At 46.8% G+C, this 15,972-nt stretch overlaps 1 protein-coding gene across 11 annotated transcripts in view; it reads right to left on the minus strand.

Moving 5' to 3' along the window:
* Positions 1 to 3,388: 3,388 nt before the first annotated feature.
* The window catches only part of mapk10 (mitogen-activated protein kinase 10), a 375,236-nt gene continuing 362,652 nt past the window's right edge, over positions 3,389 to 15,972 (minus strand). For 10 of the 11 annotated variants that reach the window (XM_072496256.1, XM_072496255.1, XM_072496264.1 and 7 more), the window contains one exon: positions 3,389 to 11,145. In XM_072496256.1, coding sequence (XP_072352357.1) covers positions 11,006 to 11,145 — 140 coding nt within the window. In that variant the 3' untranslated portion in view covers positions 3,389 to 11,005. Of the gene's footprint in view, positions 11,151 to 15,972 lie in introns of all 11 variants that reach the window. The other variant, XM_072496260.1, reaches the window with a different exon arrangement.

The following is a 15,972-nucleotide window of genomic DNA, read 5'->3' on the forward strand; positions in this document are numbered from 1 at the left end:
GGGCGGGGGCGGGAATCCGGCCGCGCCGGTTGGCGGGACCCCCCGCTGGATTCTCCGGCCCGGATGGGCCGAAGTCCCGCCCAGGAATTGCCTGTCCCGCCGGCGTAAATCAAACCTGGTATTTACCGGCGGGACCAGGCGGCGTGGGCGGGCTCCGGGGTCCTGGGGGGGGGGGCGCGGGGCGATCTGACCCCGGGGGGTGCCCCCACGGTGGCCTGGCCCGCGATCGGGGCCCACCGATCCGCGGGCGGGCCTGTGCCGTGGGGGCACTCTTTCCCTTCCGCCTCCGCCACGGTCTCCACCATGGCGGAGGCGGAAGTGACTCTCCCCACTGCGCATGCGCGGGAAACTGACAGCGGCCGCTGACGCTCCCGCGCATGCGCCGCATTTCCGCGCCAGCTGGCGGGGCAACAAACGCCATTTCCGCCAGCTGGCGGGGCGGAAATCCCTCCGGCGTCGGCCTAGCCCCTCAATGTTGGGGCTAGGCCGCCAAAGATGCGGAGACTTCCGCACCTTTTTGCCGGCGCGATGCCCGTCTGATTTGCGCCGGCTTTGGCGCCAGTCGGCGGGCATCCCGCCGTTGGGGGAGAATTTCGCCCACAGTGTCCAACATTAGTGTGATTCCGTGATTGGACATTTGCAAAATAATCCTCAGTGTGCTAAGAATTTAAAGATTACACCGACAACCAATTTAAGATCATCAGTCGGGCTCACAGTGTAGCACATTTGCGTGTATTGGAAGCTACATATGTTAATACATAGGGCCATGCTGTTTTCAGACAGAAATAACATATACACACATTGTGAATGTTCAGCCAAACAAAATACATGACAGCCATTCGCTGACTCATTCCTCAGGGTAATGACTTGACCAATCAGATAGATAACAAGTATTCATTTAATACCTCAGCCATGCCTCCTCCATGTGTTACTCCTTTTTTTGGTCCCTACTTGGCCATACTGCTCCTCTTACTACAACTTTACTATTTATATGCCTATAGATGAATTTGGGAATCCTTTTTGTGTTAGCTACTAGTCTCATTTTATACTCTCTCATTAATTGTCTTCTTTGCTTTTCATTTCCCCTTTGAAGCTTTTATATTCCGTCTCGTTCACCTTTGTATATTTCAACGTTTTTTTCTATTTCTTTATTGCTCATGTATTCTTTAACTTACTCCTATTTGCCCCTGTCTTTCTTTGCTTAATTTTAAAAATTCAGCCATTGAGTACTCTCATTGTATGACTGCTGATTTCACACAGAGATAGAAAGAATGATGTTATTTTCAGCTGAGCTAGGCAGCAGCAACCATTCTAGTCATTAAAATCAGGGGCGTCATTCTCCGACCCCCCGCCGGGTTGGAGAATCGCCGGGGGCTGCCATGAATCCCGCCCCCACCGGTTGCCGAAGTCTCCAGTACCGGATATTCGGCGGGGGCGGGAATCGGGGCGCGCCGGTTGGCGGGCCCCCCCGCTCAATTCTCCGGCCCGGATGGGTCGAAGTCCCGCCGATAAATTGCCTGTCCCGCCGGCGTGGATTAAACCACCTTTTGAACAGCAGGACAAGGTGGCGTGGGCGGGCGCCGGGGTCCTGGGGGGTGGCGCGGGGCGATCTGGCCCTGGGGGGTGCCCCTACGGTGGCCTGGCCCGCGATCGGGACCCACCAATCCGCGGGCGGGCCTGTGCCGTGGGGGCACTCTTTCCCTTCCGCCTCCGCCACGATCTCCACCATGGCGGAGGCGGAAGAGACTCCCTCCACTGCGCATGCGCGGGAAACTGTCAGCGGCCGCTGACGCTCCCGCGCATACGCCGCCCGGAGATGACATTTCCGCGCCAGCTGGCGGGGCAACAAAGGCCGTTTCCGCCAGCTGGCGGGGCGGAAATTCCTCCGGCGTCGGCCTAACCCCTCAATGTTGGGGCTCGGCCCCCAAGGATGCGGAGCATTCCGCACCTTTGGGGCGGCGCGATGCCCCTCTGATTGGTGCCGTTTTGGGCGTCAGTCGGCGGGCATCGCGCCGTTTCGGGAGAATTTCGCCCGTGATGTGAGAAAAAAAAGCTTTTTCACACAGTGAGTGGTTCAGGTCTCAGATACACTGCCTGGGAGTCTGGTGGAGGCAGGTTCAATCGAAGCATTCAAGAGGGCAATAGATAATTACTTGAATAGAAACAATGTGCAGAGGTGTGGGGAAAAGGCAAGGGGATTGCACTAAGCCATGATACTTGTTTGGAGAATTGGTGCAGACACGATGGGACAAATGGCCTCCTGCGCCACAACAATCCAGCGATTCTGTAATTCAGTCTTCCATTTAAAAAATATAGGCCCAATTATAAGTCTCTGCTCCTGATGAGAATGGAGTGAGGGCGGATGGAGGTGTAAAATAGAGGCAGCATTCTTGCTGTTCTCTCACCTGCTGACACTTTTATTTTCAGGTTCTGGAAGGGGTGATGCCTTCGCCATAGCACGGGAGAGTCTTAGAAATATTCAAACATTGGAGTCGGTTGACATAATTCCCATCCTGATCCAGCTTTTAATCTTAAAACTCAGGTGATGTGCACAGTGCCCGCCTTGGTTTGTATCAAGGGGATTAAAATGTCCTCAAGCAAGTGCAGCCATCAAACTTCTCTTTGAGCTGTATGGGTTTGCGGTCCAACAGCAATTTGAACTGCGTGAAGTAGGGAATAAATATATCCCACAATTCAATGTTCCCTTCAAGCTACGCACGTGTGGGTCAAGCTTAAAGGGACCATACAGTGCAACAAGCCAGCTGTACACAGAGAACAAACGTTAATGATAAAATTGGTGACCAGCCGACTCTGCAGCGTGAGTTAAAATTGAGGCTTGTATCTGGTTTCAAGTCAGGGTTCCAAGCCAAAATTCTGAACTATTTGAGGCTGACAATTCTTGCTCCTTCTGATGAACATTGTGTGACTCAGGTGAGGGCCCAGATAAACTTGATCTCAACTTTGCATTGTAATTCTGCCAGGATCATTGAAGGGGTAAAGCTTCCATTCCTTATAACACCAGCATCAAAGGATCGAGAGGCCCAAAGGGAAGGATTTCCTTTGGGAGGGGGGGGGGGGGGGGGGGGGGGGTAATTGGTGGTCATAATGCATGCTCACTTGATAAATAACACAAATGGTTCATTTGAGGGCACATGCCCAGATCCTGGTTTGGTGGTGCAATACATTACTGGAAAAGGTTTGCTTGCCTTACAAAGAGAACTGGTGCTCATTCTGGTGGTCTGGAGACCCTGAGGCCCCCTCCATCCCCCAGTCTTGTATTCTTCGCCATCAGTTTGATGGGATGGGTGCAGGCCAGGATCTTCCTGGCACGTCGGGAAAAATGCGAGTTCATTGAACCAACTAATCATTATGCAACGAAGAAACGTAATTGCCCATTTGAAAAGCGAATTTTATTATTTCTTTAATCACATACATATATTTTCTACATACACAGTAGCTTTAAAAGTTTGAGTGCTTTATTTCCCTTCCAGTTTTGATTTGAAAATTTGAGTTCTATCCTGGAGCTGGGCCTTGAGGAACAATCATCCTCAGCACTGCTGTAGAGTCCGGACACAAATCTCATTCTTACATCCTAACAAAATTGATCACAAACAGTACAAAAAAAAAAGCAACCACCAAAGTTTGTTTAAAATCAAACTTGACACAAAGTCGTCACATCAGATTCCAGTTGTGATCGCAGCTGACCTCATCATAATGGTGGGGTCTCAGAAAGAAATCTTATTGCACCGCCATTAAGTGAAAATACCTGGATGTTATGAACACATTCTCAGTTAGACTGACAAATGGTATTGAGAAGTTCATTAAAATATTGTTTTTAAACTTTGTTTCATACAAAATCCTCTTCCCCGAACAAAACATGTTTTTGAAAACCCCTTGCAGAATCGGAAAGACATACAAGCTGTCCCAACAGAACTGTTATGCCCAGTTATTACTTTTCTCTTCCCCATTCTTCTACACATAGTGCATTGTGGGAGTCATCAAAATATTTGTTGTTTACTTAATTAACTGGACCAATGACTTTTTTTCCCTCACAAGGTCAGTTAATTGAATAATCCTACCATTCTTAGAAAGGCAATATCTGGTGTTGAAGGGTATTTTATTTAAATTTCAGTTCTTTTTGATAGTTTTCCCCTGTCCCCATCAGATTATGGACATCTCAGTTCAACCAGGGGGATGTTTTGTCCAGGGTAAAACAGCGTTGCCATTCCCTCTCCCAACTCCCAAAACACCCTTTCTCCATTTGAGATGGCACTCAGTGACACTCTGAATAAACCTGAAAGCAGTTCGATATTGCTATTGCGTGATTCAGCTATTCAAAATGCAGGAGTACTATCTCTCAATTGATCACACACATATCCCACTGTCCCCTCCCCTTTCCAAAAAAGAAAAAATACAAATCTATGAGGGAAAGAGAAGGACATTCTGTTAAAGATGATGATTATAAAAATGATTGATGATCGACTGACAGCTCCAGGAAACTTTATAGCAGCCCCTCCACAGTTAGCAAAAGCAGATAATGCATCACACACCTTCAGGGAGAGAAGCTTCCTGTATAACCTTGGATAGACTTTGTGCCATTAGCTTTATAGGAGGGATATTTGTTAGAATTCTGTTGGACATAAGCCTCAGGGATGCTGTATTTTTGCTCATTCTGAAATTTTAACTTTGGAAGCAGAAAGTTTGAAAATAACCTTCCATAAATGGAATTGCGTCACCCAGTCAGCCTGGGAGAAATTTCCTACTGTGAACTATTTGCATATATCTCTGCAGTAAATTAGAAAGGAATTGTTCATTTATATCCTGTCATGCCATTGATTTTAGAAGATAAGCCATTAGTAAGAACATGCAGACTTGGAGAGTGGATTCAGCATAGTGGTTAGCTATGTTCTGCTACAAAATATAGCAATAAAGCTCCTTAGAGTTATATTGTGCTTTGCAAGCATGTTTTTATATAGGGGAACTAGGCTGACTAATTCCAACACCTTTGCTGCTGAAATTGTTTCGACATAAAATCCTGTAATTCAAATGTACTGATAATTATTCACCTTAGGATAGAATTGGGAATCCACCACCTTCTGAACTAGTGCAATAATCATTGATCCTATCCTGTGTTTTACCGATCAGCTTTTCACATCTATTCTGGCAACCAAATTCAGATTGCGAAGAAGGTAAACCAGAGGGAAATATTTTAGTATAACCGTTAACAGTACATTTCCATTATACTTTACAATCTATTATACAGACATTTCAAACAAATTAAACTGTGTTGGACATCGCTAATTCAACCAATGGAGCTAGATGCTACATAAAGTTTGTTCTATTTTGGAAACAGGTCAAAGTTTTAATTCAGTGTTTGGCCACTCGAGTCCAGATGCTGTCAATATTAGAATGGAACAGGGGCTACTTACCTTTACACGGGAATACACATTATAATTGATTGTCCCAGTGGATGATACAGATCTAGGAATGTTGTAGAAGTTCCCCGACTATTTTAGAATGGTTTGTGTACCTGGCCTGCTCTGTAACTGTCACATTGATACCTCATGTACAGCACATTGTTAATGTGCCACATAGAAATGTGGCCAGTAATGATTAAAATATTAATTACAATTCTTCAGCTACCATTTAAAATAAATGATTTAGTCACTTATTTCACTCCTCTTTGTGGGAACTTGCTGTGAGCAAATTGGCTGCTATGTTTTTTCCCCAATTGGCTCCCAGGCAGAGTGACAGGGGACTTCTGAATCAGAGGCCAGAAAATTGGATGGAACATGTTTTCTGCTGGATTCTGTCCCATGTTTTGGCTGCAGCCTTTTTTTTGCCATGTTCTCTTCAGCCTGAGATGGGCCTCAGGGCACCTCTCATCATTGCTGTCAGCTATTCTACCTCAGCTGAGAAATCTGGGTGTGCACCCCTAAAATGAATGCTTGGTAAAAGCTTGCAGCCCACGCCAATGATACTAATCGCCCCTTGGTACAATTTGGAACAAGGTTTCCAGCTTCGGCCGTAAGCAGACTACTGCACTGCCCCTGGTGAACAGCCAATCAGAAGATTGCTCCTAATCACATCTCATCTGAATACCGGTTGAACGTGACAGCTACTGGATCATGGGTTGCCTCAATAGTACTACAACAATGATCAAACTTAATAGGCTGGGTTTTGGCTCCAGTAACCATAGTATTCAGATGTAGGAGAGGCTGTGCAGCTTCCAGAGTTACCGAGGGAGTTTATGAATCTAGAGGTGTATGTTTTGGTCCTGCCAAAAACTGGAGGGGTATTGGAGGGAGGTCTTTAGGGTAATCTCAAGGGTGGTGCATGTGAGACTTGAATCAGGTCCCCTAGAAGCCATATTCCAGGTGTCAGATCGGCCTGGGTTGGAAGCAGGTGCGGAGGCAGGTGGCTTAGCCTTCGCCTCGCTGATTGCCCGAAGGCAGATTCTGTTGGGGTGGAGGTCGGCTTCTCTGCCCTGTGCCCCGGCGTGACGGGGGACCTGCTGGAGTTACTAACACATCAGAAAGTAAAGTTTGAGGTGAGGGGGAGGATGGAAGGGTTGTAGAACTCATGGGCCTTGTTCAGCATGCATTTTTGCGAATTGGATGACATTGAACATGGGGGGGGCGCGTTGGAATGAATAAATTAATGATGATTCTTTTTCATTGGTGTTTTGTATTCAAAATGTTGGGAGCTGTTTGAGGGTGGGTGGGATGAGGGGATTGTTGGCTAGGGGATTGCCATTGTATTTGTTGTTATTGTTAATTATTTGTTGTAAATATGGTGAAAATGTGAAAAAGGAGAATAAAAATATTTATTTTTAAAAATCCTGAGGTGCGGTGGGCCAAAAGCCTGAGCGTTCACTACTTCAAATGACAAATAAAGAGCCAGTGCAAATCTGGGCTGATATGGTTCGCTAATTAGACTTTAAAATTGTACACCTGTATTTCGAGTTTAAAGGGGTCACCTCTTGATTGGTAAATACTTAATAAAGAGGCCCTACCAGGAAGCATATTTTAAAAAAGCAAAATGGATTGGTTTCTTTTAACATGGAACCCTTTAAAAATGTGATAAATCTTGTTTAAAAAATCAAAGACTTTCTAACATGATTTATCAGCTTTTTGAATAACACTTAAAATGATATTTGATCCAAATTCTTGTAATTTTTAGAAATAAAGCCAAATTATTAATTCTATAAAAAAATGTAATTTTGTAGAACGAATCATGTTTGTTTAGGCTGATTTTCCAATGATTGAAATAGCCTCCTTCATACCGGTTTGTGCAGCAGTGATTAAGCCACATCCATGCTGTTTTTGCTCCTACAACACACCCGCTGTGGGATTTCGCTGCAGCCCATGCCGGAAGGCAGCTAAACCTCTGGCCTTGGGGACCACAGTAGGTTCATGCATTGACTTATTTGAGGTCAGTGACGAGTGTCACCGTTGCACTGCTGAGTGCAAAACCCAGACCAATACACTGAGTACCCTACACCCTTTAGAGAACTTTCTTCACATTGGGTTGAATGATTAAATATGGGTTAAATATGAATTAAAATCATACCACACACTAAAGCAAACGTAAACAGGTTTTGATACCTTTTTCTTTGTTACTCTTATTTATATGTTAGTTCAGTTATTCCACCTTTGGAGTGTTAACATGTAATGGTGCTTTGAGGAGCTGCACAATGAAATCCCTGGATCTACTGAGGCAATAATCAGCCCATAAATACTGTTATAGTACAGATAGTACACAGTATCGCACTAGTAAGATGTCACTGCATTAATTACAAATGTTATAGGTATTTAGCTAAGACAAATTAAGAATCATGCTGAATTCAAATTTAAAATCTCTAAAGAAACATTGTTGGCAGTGTGGTGGAATTTAGTATTGGAATAATAATGTAACAGGGGATGGGCAGTGCCGAGTGCAGAATGGTGAAATGTGCGTCGCGGGGAGAATTGGATGTGTTTCCCAGCCTGGTGACCAGTCAAAGGGAGTACAGCTGCTGTAGCCAGATGCTGTGGGGAGGTTCTTAAAAGGAGCTGGGAGGCTTGGGTGGGCCTTGCGTCTACGAAGCCTTGGAACCTGTTCTCCATCTTGTTTATCACCCGTAAGAACATATCAGGGCAAAACACAGCTCAGCCTGACTGCCCTAAAATCCTCTCTCAGGACAGAGCCATTCTCAAGCTTGTTTCTTGGCGATGCATTTCATTCTCCTTAAAGTTTCAATGGACTCTGTGGTTTCAATGTTGCAGTATGCCTGGTTTTATCCCTTTGTCCTGGTTGATTACATTCAGTTTCATACCCCAGCGACTTTTACAAGCTTCTTGATGGACAGCTAAATGATATCTCAAAGGAGAAATTAGCTGTGTTTGTTTTTATAGCAGTTCATGATCCATTAACTCTGAAGCACCCCCTTTTTTGAGTAGGTGTGCTGCCTGACTGCATTTTCTCCATAATGTGTCTTTTTCTACTCTGTCATGCTCCCTGGAAAGAGCAGGTGCTCTGCCTGCATGCTTTTTTAAAATAATGGGTCTTTTTCTACTCTGAAGTGCTTCCTAGAAAGGCCGGGTGTTCTGTCTGACAGTCATCTAATGAGACAACATCTTTTTCAAGCTCTGATACCTGAACACCATGCCTACACAGGAGGTACCTTTCCACCACAGAAGCAGCTGGCACCACTCAGATATTAAAGTGCAAGGTCTCCTCAATGAGGACCTTCTCGCAGCCACTCTGAATTCTCTGTATGGATGTGATGATCATGATGGGGGCTCAGAGACCTTTGTAGCCCTTGGGTGGTCAGGGGCATGGCAGGGCAGTGCCATGGCACTGCTCCTGGCACCCTGGATGTACCAGGGTGCCAGTGGGCACAGGCAAGTTTCACATCCAAAGGGTGAGGCCTGACAGGGCAGGGTCGGACAGGGGCGGGTCATGAAGAGAGCAAGGCATGAAGTAGGGTTATTCCGAGATCATGGCACCCTGATGTCTGAGGATCTGGCTTTGCTGGTGTCTTCAGGTCCTACACAGCACATTCTGGGCACAAATCACCCTTGGATCCAAAGAAATGACTAAGCGTGGCCCCAAATAGCCCGACCTCTAGATTATTAGAGCCTTGACACTACCACTATGCCATCTTCTCCCCTGAAGCATGACTTCTACCTGCTCTTCAAAAAGTCCAATCAGGTACGCTGGGCATGACCTACACTTTACAAATCATTTGAAATGTTCCAAGGACTTTAGATATCCAGTCATGTAGCCAATTGTTCAGATATTCATTTGAGTATCATTCATTTTTCCCCAAAAATTACTTCTTCACAAATATGCAACTCAACCAAATATTGCATGGTGTCATTGCAGTCCTGATCTTAAGCTAAATTTGAACCTTCTGATTTAAAATGAACTTGTTGTAAACCCCAATGCTCTTTTTTGTATAATGCGCATTACTCACGTCTTGGATGTCAGTCTCTCATGTTCTGCATCCCACCAGTTAAGGCTTTTGTTGTAATTTCAAGTGGACAGTTAATAAATTTGATCCTGGTTAACGCAATTCAAAATAACTCTGGGGGTGGGATTTTCTGATCCCACTGAGTTCAATGGACTTTTTAACTGTTTGCTGCCTTTTCTGGACCTGCCCCTATTGCAACAGGTCTGTAAAGTTCTGCCCCATGTTTGCTGGGGAGCAGAGTAGACATGTAATGAATCCATGCAGGTTCAGCATTAAAGGGGTTTAAGAATACAGCAACATTTTTCAGGTCCTTGGCTGCATACATCATGTATTATATAATAGCCTACAGTATATCTAAGTATATTTTGCCTTCCATTTTAAAGTAATATATTTGGAAGTTTCATCATGCACAACTACAGGCAAGTGCAACTAAAGACTCTGTGCAGCCAACTATGTCAAGGTGTGCAATCGTTTTATATGTGCATGTCTTCTATTTCACTGGCCAGATGTTCCTGCCACCTTAAACCATAGCATGCAAATGCATGTATGAGCAGGAATTTCAGAATCTCTCGATTCAGATCACAAACCTAATTGAGCTTGCTCTCCTTGCTCAATTTTAATTCTTTTTAAGTGATAATGTTATATTATCATGTCCAATAGCTAATGAACAGAATTATGCCATACTGTATGACATGTGTTGCCTTGTCATAATTTATTAAAAGGGCTTTCAATTTTGTTTGAATAAATGACAGAAAATATAACAGAACATAGCCACCACCTTACCATTTTAACGTAACATCAGTCCACAGACATTGGAACGTTTTATGAAAATTGGTCAACTACGATAAGTTTTCATAAATTAAATGCATTAGGCAAACCTAGACTGCAACCCAATTAGGACAGAGAGAAAGAGTATAGACAGTAGCATTGCTAAACAAAAAATTAACATTACAGTTTAAATGCATGGTCAGAAATGGTTTGTGTTTTTGGACGTCCCTTTAATTAGACTTACAGAAATTAATTTTTGCTTGTGTTTTAAACTACAATGAAATTCAATGTTCAAAGGATTAATAGAATTGCATTTTCTGTTATTTTCATAGTTATTGTCATGAAGCACAAGTTCCATGGGTTTTTGGTAGGTAATATGTATATGGTCATTTAGAGGAATATATTTTTACAAGGTGTTTATAGTCAGCAAATACATACTAAGTGGAAGAAGGAACACATATTGCAACTTTAAGGAGACAAAAGTGCATTTAGTTTTAACTATAATGCTGCATCTTTCCTGCTCACCTTACGTTGCCAAAGCAAGTGCCACAGGGAGCTAATTTATAATCACATATTTACATGTGAAATGCTGCTGCCTAATACTCTTAATGAGCCTTTGTTTAATTGGAATGAGGTATAAGCAAAGCATTTTGACATAATATTTTAGCATCAGTACTTCCGTGTTCCTTTTTAAATAGTTCTTTTCCAGAGAGGCGCGCTGAGTATTTAGTACTTGCATCATTTTCTAAAGAAGAAGGAGCTCCTCAGGCAGACGGTTAGTCACCTGCAACAAAGAGGTCCTGCTGAAGTTTCCAGGCTGCTGTCAGTGTCCGACGCGAGGGTCTGATCGGTTGACATAGATGAGATGTCGTTTACTGATGAGGATGGAGGAAGGCTTTCACTGCTATTCACTGCTGCACCTGTGCTGAGAAATTAACAGTACAGCCATAAAATCCGGGAACACAGTTTCATAAGGACTATATTCTTTATTAAAGGGTATCTGCACTGCAGAGCCACCTTTGAAACAAAACTGAACACCTGGTTGCTTTTCCAGCCAAAAGCACGTTTTCATAATAGTGAAAATGCTCAGTGGTTTCAGCTTTACACTGGCACCAAACCTGTCCAATCATATTTCATAGGGTAGCAGTGTGAGACATCCTTCTTTAGGTGATCTAGGCACTATCTAGAAGAGAAAGATACAGATTCTTTCAAATTCTTTCATGACTTGTGTTTTGCAGAGCGGGTATTTCTGATTTCAGGGGCAAACTGAGCAAAACAGCATTAAACCAATTTGAGCCACTTTTGCGTGGGCACGCTCAATGACCCTGGGAAGATAACCAAGCCCATCAATACCCTGGTGATGACCTTCTGCTGATAGATTGGCACCTGCCCAACTTGTTCACGTTTGAAGGTTCACTTTTCAGTGGCTGATGGCACTCAGCTGGCAAACATGGTGCAAATGCAAGAGAGTTGATGATTCTCAGCGCAATGTCCTCTCTGTGCGCTTCTAATAGGTAATGGGAAGGTCCCTTCTGCGCAGTGGGGGCAGCTCTGTAAACCTTTGTTCGAACTATCGAAACATTTAGAAATGTCATGGAAGCAATTTTATTTTTATTAATTCATGGAATGTGGGACATCTGGGCAGATTTTCGATTGGTGGACCCATTCACAACCTTCTGGAAGAAAGGCTGGTTAGGAGAAGAGCTCCATTTTGTCTCAGTTCTGGTCAGACATTAAGCACTCTCTTCCTATCAGGTCTGCGAAGGTTAGAGGGCGGTATCCCCCCCCACCCCCCCACGCCAGGTGGGAGAATCGCCGGGGCGCCGCGTGAGTCGTGCCACGCTGCCCCGACACCCGCACGCGATTCTCCCACCCCCCGAAACCAGCGGCGCGAGAATCACACCGGGCCGCTTGGAGAATCGCCGCACATGGTGAGCGGCGATTCTCTGGCCCTGATGGGCCGAGCGGCCGGCGAAGAAAATGACAGTCCCGCCGGTGCCGTTCACCCCTGGTCGCTGCCGGCGGGAACTGTGCGGGAATGCTGGGGGGGGTGGCCTGTGGGGGAGGGAGGTGGGCTCCTTCAGCAGGGGGCCTCCGATGGGGTCTGGCCCGTGATCAGGGCCCACCGATCAGCAGGCCGGCCTCTCCCCCCCGGGTCTACCTCCTTCCGCGGCCGGCCCCTGAACACCGACTCCATGTTGGTGAGGGGCCGGCGCTCGTAAGGAGTTCCCCACGCATGCGCAGGAAGGCCTGGCCCAACTGTGCATGCGCAGGAATGAACTGCCCCAACTGCGCATGCGCGGGTTGGCGAGTCACCCATTTGGTGCTGCGTAAGGAGGCTGGAGCGGCGTGAACTGCTCCAGCGCTGTGGTCGTGCCCGGGCCCTGTTTGCGCCGTCTTGAAAGGCGACGGCGTTCACGGCGGCGCAAAAACTTAGTCCCGGGAGCGGAGAATCCCGCCCTAAGTCTCTGATTGAAAGGATAGGGAGCTGAAATTGACTTTTCTCTCCACAGTCAGTTTAACCTGTGGGAGTGCTCCTGAAAGTGAATCTTGATCTGCAAAAACGGCAGACAAGCGGTCGATGTCTGGAGTGGATGGACAACCATCATTTAAATTCTCAGGTAGAGAATTCTAAAATTGACTCAGTGAGACTGGAAGTCAATCTGGTGGAGGCCTGTCAGGACTGAGCCGACCTCAGAGGTGGATTCTCAGTGTGAAGACCACGATTGTTAAAAGTGAAAGTGACTTACCAGGAAGCATTCTGCTTACTGCAGGTTCTGGTTGAAGACCACCATTAGAAGACCACTATCTCTGCAGCAAAGAAGTATCTCATGCTTTTTAATCTCTGTAATTTTCAATCCTTTCCCTACCCCCACCGTATGTTTGTCTTGTGTGTGTCTGAGTGGAGGGTGGGATGGGGTTTGTGGATTGGTTGGATTAGCAGACCATTGCTACATACTTACTAGGCTATATTCATCTTATTCCTTAAACAGTTTCTTTTAATGTTTTACTTATAAATCTGGGGCGAGATTCTCCGACCCCCCGCCGGGTCGGAGAATCGCCCGGGGCTGGCGTGAATCCCGCCCCCGCCGGTTGCCGAAGTATACAAAATTATGAGGGGCATAGACAGAGTGGATAGTCAGAGGCTTTTCCCCAGGGTAGAGGGGTCAATTACTAGGGGGCATAGGTTTAAGGTGAGAGGGGCAAAGTTTAGAGTAGATGTACGAGGCAAGTTTTTTACGCAGAGGGTAGTGGGTGCCTGGAACTCACTACCGGAGGAGGTAGTGGAGGCAGGGACGATAGGGACATTTAAGGGGCATCTTGACAAATATATGAATAGGATGGGAATAGAAGGATACGGACCCAGGAAGTGTAGAAGATTGTAGTTTAGTCGGGCAGTATGGTCGGCACGGGCTTGGAGGGCCGAAGGGCCTGTTCCTGTGCTATACATTTCTTTGTTCTTTGTTCTTTGTTCTCCGGCACCGGAGATTCGGCAGGGGTGGGAATCGCGTTGCGCCGGTTGGCGGGCCCCCCGCGCGATTCTCCGGCCCGAATGGGCCGAGGTCCCGCCGCTAAAATGCCTGTCCCGCCGGTGTAAATTAAACCACCTACCTTACCGGCGGGACAAGGCGGCGCGGACGGGCTCCGGGGTCCTGGGGGGGGTGCGGGGCGATCTGGCCCCGGGGGGTGCCCCCACGGTGGCCTGGCCCGCGATCGGGGCCCACCGAATCGCGGGCGGGCCTGTGCCGTGGGGGCACTCTTTCCCTTCCGACTCCGCCACGGTCTCCACCATGGCGGAGGCAGAAGAGACTCCCTCCACTGCGCATGCGCGGGATTGCCGTCAGCGGCCGCTGATGCTCCCGCGCATGCGCCGCCCGGAGATGTCATTTCCGCACCAGCTGGCGGGGCACCAAAGGCCTTTTCCGCCAGCTGGCGGGGAGGAAATTCGTCCGGCGCCGACCTAGCCCCTCAAGGTTGGGGCTCGGCCCCCAAAGATGCGGAGCATTCCGCACCTTTGGGGCGGCGCGATGCCCGTCTGATTTGCGCCGTTTTGGGCGCCAGTCGGCGGACATCGCGCAGTTTCCGGAGAATTTTGCCCCTGGTGTCTGTAACTAATTGGATCAGTCAAAGGTTAAAGATCTCAGGAAAGTATACAAATGATTGGTTAATTCACTTGTGTTTGGACTCTGGGATTTGTGGACTGGAATTGACCGTGCACTCACCCAGGGTGTCATAACAACACATTGACAGTGAATGAACAGCAATATATTTCCAAGTCTTGCCGGTGTTGGTTTTACAATATTCTTGCTGCCCTTGTCCTACCAAGTTTTAGAGGCCGCATGTTTGGGAAGAATCATGCAGTCAATGCCAATTGACGTTCTCAGAAATCCCTTTGTAAATCACAAACAAGGAGTACTGAAAAACTTGGGAAAGATCTTCAATGCCATTCTAGAGCTGCAGCTTAAGTGTAGGTGGAGGACATTCAGCCCAGATGCAGTATAGACATTATTCAACATTGGCTGCCCTGGATTGGTTACTTATTGGGAAGATAATTACATAGGCGTTGCAGTGAAGTGGCTTTTGTTTCTTTTACTATCCTGATGGAGTTCACAGGCTCAGCACAACATATCAGTAATTTTCTAAGCTTCACAGTATAAGGAGGACCTGCTTCTTCAGGAGGCAGTGATGAGTTGTATCATATCCTGCAGGAAGACATGTAGTCAAGTGCTACAGCGAGCAAAGAAGAGCTTACAGCAGTCAAGGTTGTATACAACTGCTGCAGCAAGCACAGCACTGTATATAGCAGTCAAGGTTACTGCAGTGTGAAACCTTTATGCTGCCAGCTCCTTCCAAGTTGTCATTGGAAATATCAGAAATATAAGTCAGTCCTATTATGTATTTTCTTTTATTTCCTTTTCTTTTCATGTACTTAATGATCTGTTGAGCTGCTCGCAGAAAAATACTTTTAATTGAAATGAAAGAAATGAAAGTCGCTTATTGTCACAAGTAGGCTTCAAATGAAGTTACTGTGACAAGCCCCTAGTCGCCACATTACGGCTCCTGTTCGGGGAGGCTGGTACACGTGACAATAAACAAATCCAATCCAAAGTCTATGATTGTATTAAACAGGTGACTGATGCCTTGCTTTCCAGTGCAAAGACATTCAACATATTCCCCACGCACACAACGAAACAGCATTCTGAATGAATCACCGTGTGAATGGGTCTGTAAGTGATCACCAACAGAGTGTCACACATGCCTTCGCCCACTATCCTGGTAATAGCCATTCCCATTGTTTGTCCATGGCACCATAAGAGGAAGCCTCACTGCTTGGAGAAGAGGGCTATTGACTGTGCAATTAGCTGATGACGTCTCTTAGGAAACCACTTTCTGCAGTGGAACATGATGGGCGGGATTCTCCGACCACCTGCCGGGTCAGAGAATCGCCGGGGGCGGCGTGAATCCCGCCCTGCCGCTCCGACGCTGGCTGCCAAATTCTCTGGCGCCGGTTTTTGGGCAGGGGCGGGGATCACGCTGCGCTGGTCGGGGGTCGTTGGCAGCGGCCACCCCGGCAATTCTCCGGGCCCTGATGGGCCGAGTGGCCACCCGTTTTCGGCCAGTCCCGCTGGTGTGAAATAGACATGGTCCATCCCGGCGGGACCTGGCTTGGAAGGCGGGTAGCGGAGTCCTCAGGGGGTTGCAGGGGGATCCGGCCCTGAGGGGGGCCCCCACGGTGGCCTGGCCCG

Source organism: Scyliorhinus torazame, chromosome 3 (genome assembly GCF_047496885.1).
Source record: "Scyliorhinus torazame isolate Kashiwa2021f chromosome 3, sScyTor2.1, whole genome shotgun sequence".
Lineage (NCBI taxonomy): Eukaryota > Metazoa > Chordata > Chondrichthyes > Carcharhiniformes > Scyliorhinidae > Scyliorhinus > Scyliorhinus torazame.